Below are 3,946 nucleotides of genomic sequence, written 5' to 3'. Positions count from 1 at the left end.
ACAGAAAAATCCTAAGAAAAAAAAAAAAAAACTAGAACAAAAAAGATAAAAGAAAGCAAACTCTCATAACGGGTTGCCTCCCGCCAAGCGCTTCTTTTTGAGGAGTCTTTAGCTGGACTCCATCCCGCTGTACGTTTCTTCATCGTTCTTCATCGAGATGTCATGCTTAATCTTTTGTTGCTTATATTTCGTTTTGTAAACATGTATTTTCCTATTGTATGCTCTTCTCAATTCCTCTTCCCTCTGCTTTTGAGCATTATTTTCAGATTCACTCCTAGCCCTTTTTCCACACTTCTTCTTCCTCGCCGCTTCACTTCGACCCATTTCTACCACTTTTTCTTTGTCAACCTCGAATTCTCATTCAATATCATCTCTAGAATTGAAGGATTCTTCCTCAATCTCGTCCCTCACTAAATAGTCTAATGGTTTAAATGTGAATACTTCATAAATAGTAGAGATGCGGGCACGAGGCTTTGTTCTCTTATTTGTAGGCGACAATATTTCCTGATTAGCGGTTTGTGACTCAAGCGACGAATTAGTCAAATCATCAGCCCTTGCACTCTTCTTTTCTCCCATGCTTGCCTCCTCGTCAAGTCGAATTTCTTCATCTTTTTGTATCATTGTATCAAGGTAAGCTACTTGAGCTTTTTGGAAGTCACAATAATTTTTAACAATTTCGCTTTCTGCTGCTGGACCTTTCAAAGGATCAGGAAAAAATTTCATGTCGAGGATAGGAAAAGAACATGCAAATAGCAGGTCAAGGTTGTCCGTACTACTAAACTTTTCGACTGGACACGTCGAGTCTATCAATGCGACTAGGCGAGTCGGTGTGTATTCCACAAATTCCATTGTTTCTTCTAGATCAGTTTCCTCTATCAACTTCTCTATCTCCTCTAAAACTTTTTCAGCATCAAAATTTTCTGCAGACGATAGTAGAAATTTAATTGGATTTTGTTCTTGTAAAAGTTCAAGCTCTTTTTCTAGTAATTCGTCATCCATATCAATAGAGGAAATTTGTTCCTTTCTTCTTGCTTAATATCTTGTGTAGCCTTAAACACTACCGATTCATCTCCTACCCTTAATGTTAGTGTGGAGTCGCATACATCTATTAATGCACATGTGGTGTTCAAAAATGGTCTCCCCAAAATAATTGGAACTTTGGGGTCTTCTTCCATGTCAAGTACTACAAAATCCACGGGGAATACAAATTTGTCAACCTTTACGAGAAGATCTTCACAAATTCCTTTTGGACGAATGATTCTCTTATCTGCTAGATGGATCTTCATATTAATAGGCTTTGGCTCTGGCAAATTCAACTTCTTGAAGAAAGAGTATGGCATTAGATTAATACTTGCACCCGAATCGGTTAATGCCTGAGTAGCAATTATGTTTCCAAATTGACAAGGAATCGAGATGCTTCCCAGGTCGCCTTTCTTTCCTGGTAGCTCATTTAACACTAACTCAGCGACTTCAACCATATCTTTTCTAGCTGAAAAGAGACCTTTAAGCAAGTTTACATATTTACGCTTTGGGTGTATCGTTTCAACAAATGGAATGTTGACTTGAAGGGCTTTAACATGTTCCATGAAAGTTCTGTACTCTTTAGCCTTTTCATCAGGTATGGATCGATTTGGAAATGGCAAAGGCGGTCTGTAAGGCTTTAAGGGAGCAGTAATCTTGTCATCGGACCATGGACTCGTCGAGTCCATTAGAGAGACTCGGCGAGTCGTGTCGGATTTAGCTGAACTCGAGTTTTCTATCTTTTCTGCTTACACCTTTGTTGAGGCCTTTTGTGAAGGGGTCAGAGGAGTGAAAATTCCCCCAAAACTAGTTGTTATAGCATTTACGTTCGCCATTCTCAAACTATTTTCAGTTTTACTCGAAAGTTCATCTGGTCTTCTCTCGTTTATTTGTAGTGCAAGTTGCCCTATCTGCTTTTCTAATGTTGAGAATGGATGCTTGTTGATTCCTAGTTAAGTCTTGTTGATCTTTCATCATAACTTGATGATCTCTAAGCATTATTCTTTGCTCCTTCAATTCATTATCAGTGTCATTGTGCCTTTTCTTGGACGCAACTACAAATCTGGTGAACATTTCTTCCAAATCAGCCTTCTTCTCCACAACTGGTTCCTCTTTTTGATAGTAACCCCTTTCTTTTTGCTTGAATTTCTCCTCCTTTGCCTTTTTGTAATCGTCATATGGGAGCCATTCCTTCTTTGGTTTCCGCCAATTATCATCAAATATGTCGCCACTTGAATAGAATACTTGCGCCTTCTTTTTTCCATTCTCATCCAAGTCACAATCCCTTGTGAGGTGAGGTCCATTACAACTCTCACATCCAACTTGAATAACATGGATTGTTTGATCCATCTTTGTCATTCTCCTATCTAAACTGTGTAGTTTAGCCATCATTGTCGCCATGCCATCGTTCAACGTGTTCACTACCCCTTACTTACTTCATTTCGTGGGTTGTGGTATTCTCTAGAATGTTTAGAGAACTCCTCAATTAATTCCTTGATCACTGGGGGTGCCTTCTTTGTGAGCGGGCCTTGCGAGTCAAGTAATTTCCTTGTTGTAACATTGACTCCATCATAGAAGATGGAGACTTCTTGTTGGCTATTAAGGTCATGGTGTGGGTAATTTCTTAGTAGACTTTTGTACCTCTCCTATGCCTCATAAAGGGACTCTTCGAGTTGTTGTTCAAAGTTGGCTATAGCTTTCTTCAACTTGGCAATTTAAGAAGGTGGGCAAAACTAGTCAATGAATTCTTCATTCATCTTAGCCCATGTGGTGATGGATCCGGGAGGGAGTGACTTGAGCTAATCTTTTTTAGCACCCTTGAATGTCACTGGAAGCATACGAAGCAGTTGGGTTTCACGAGGCACATTTGGAACACTAAAGTAATCAGCTACATCATTGAATTCATCCAAGTGTTTATAGGCGTCTTCGTGATCTTTTCTGTAGAAGGGAATCTCCTTTAGTTAACCAAGTATGTGGCCTTTTAGTTCGAAAGTGGCAGTAGCGGGAATTGTGGGTTGCACAAGTCTCGGGCCGGTATCGTCTCGCATCCTCTTCTTCCATTCTCCCATTGGGACTTCATCGATGTTAGCCATGGGAATAGCTAATTCGTTGTCGGAAATCGGAATCGTGCCCGAATGTAGGGTCTTCTTCTCCTTCCGTTTCGTACTCGGTGTCCTCTTTTATTGGGTCCTCGATTGCCAAAGAGGCGTTGGATGCTCCTGATTTGCCGCTCTTCTTCTTGTTGAAAACGGACTTTAGATTCTTCAAAGGTGAATTCTTTGAAGAAGCGGATTCTCCAACAGCTTTTCCTTTGTTCTTCTTTAAAGCAGATTCCGGATCTTCAAGTGGAGGAACCAAAGGCGTATTGGATTCTCGGGTCATGTGACATCTGCAAACAAAACAAGAAAAACGCGTAAAAGGAACAAAAAGTAAATAAAACAAATGTTTTGCTGTTGAGCGATGGACTCGTCAAGTCTATTCGAAGGGACTCGGCGAGTCGAGCGCAAAAACAATAAAAAAATTTTAAACAAAGTTTCCTAAAAACTGAATCCTAATGCTAAATCTAATAAAAAAGTAACTTTATGCAAGAAAAATCTCACACAAAGGATCGATAACAATAGTAATCAATTTAAAGTTGGAACCGTTCCCCGGTAACAGCGCCAAAAACTTGATGTGTGTAAAACTGACTAGTTTTAATCCTACTTATAAAATGTAAATTAATCACATAAAAGGCAGTGAACCTGTCTATTGGTGGTATAGTTCTAGTAAGCAGGGTATCGAAATCAGGGAACGACAATTTAAACTTATTACTAAAATTATATAATGACAACTAACAAATAATAAAAAGAGGGTTTTCTCTAGTTTTACAAGACTAGAAACTTAAACGCACCACCTAACACGTAATTAACTAATCAACTAAGCAGTA

General features: G+C 39.2%; 1 protein-coding gene across 1 annotated transcript; it reads right to left on the bottom strand.

The window, feature by feature from the left end:
• Positions 1–1,084: 1,084 nt before the first annotated feature.
• LOC145010619 (uncharacterized) lies at positions 1,085–1,709 on the bottom strand. Its single transcript, XM_078969139.1, has 2 exons — positions 1,218–1,709; positions 1,085–1,105 (listed from the first exon to the last, which is right to left on the bottom strand). Exons 1-2 carry the CDS (start codon positions 1,707–1,709, stop codon positions 1,085–1,087), a joined length of 513 nt encoding a protein of 170 aa, XP_078825265.1.
• Positions 1,710–3,946: the final 2,237 nt, after the last annotated feature.

Source organism: Lactuca saligna, chromosome 8 (genome assembly GCF_052625555.1).
Source record: "Lactuca saligna cultivar CGN05327 chromosome 8, ASM5262555v1, whole genome shotgun sequence".
NCBI classification, from domain to species: domain Eukaryota; kingdom Viridiplantae; phylum Streptophyta; class Magnoliopsida; order Asterales; family Asteraceae; genus Lactuca; species Lactuca saligna.
This window is presented reverse-complemented; position numbering and strand designations above follow the sequence as displayed.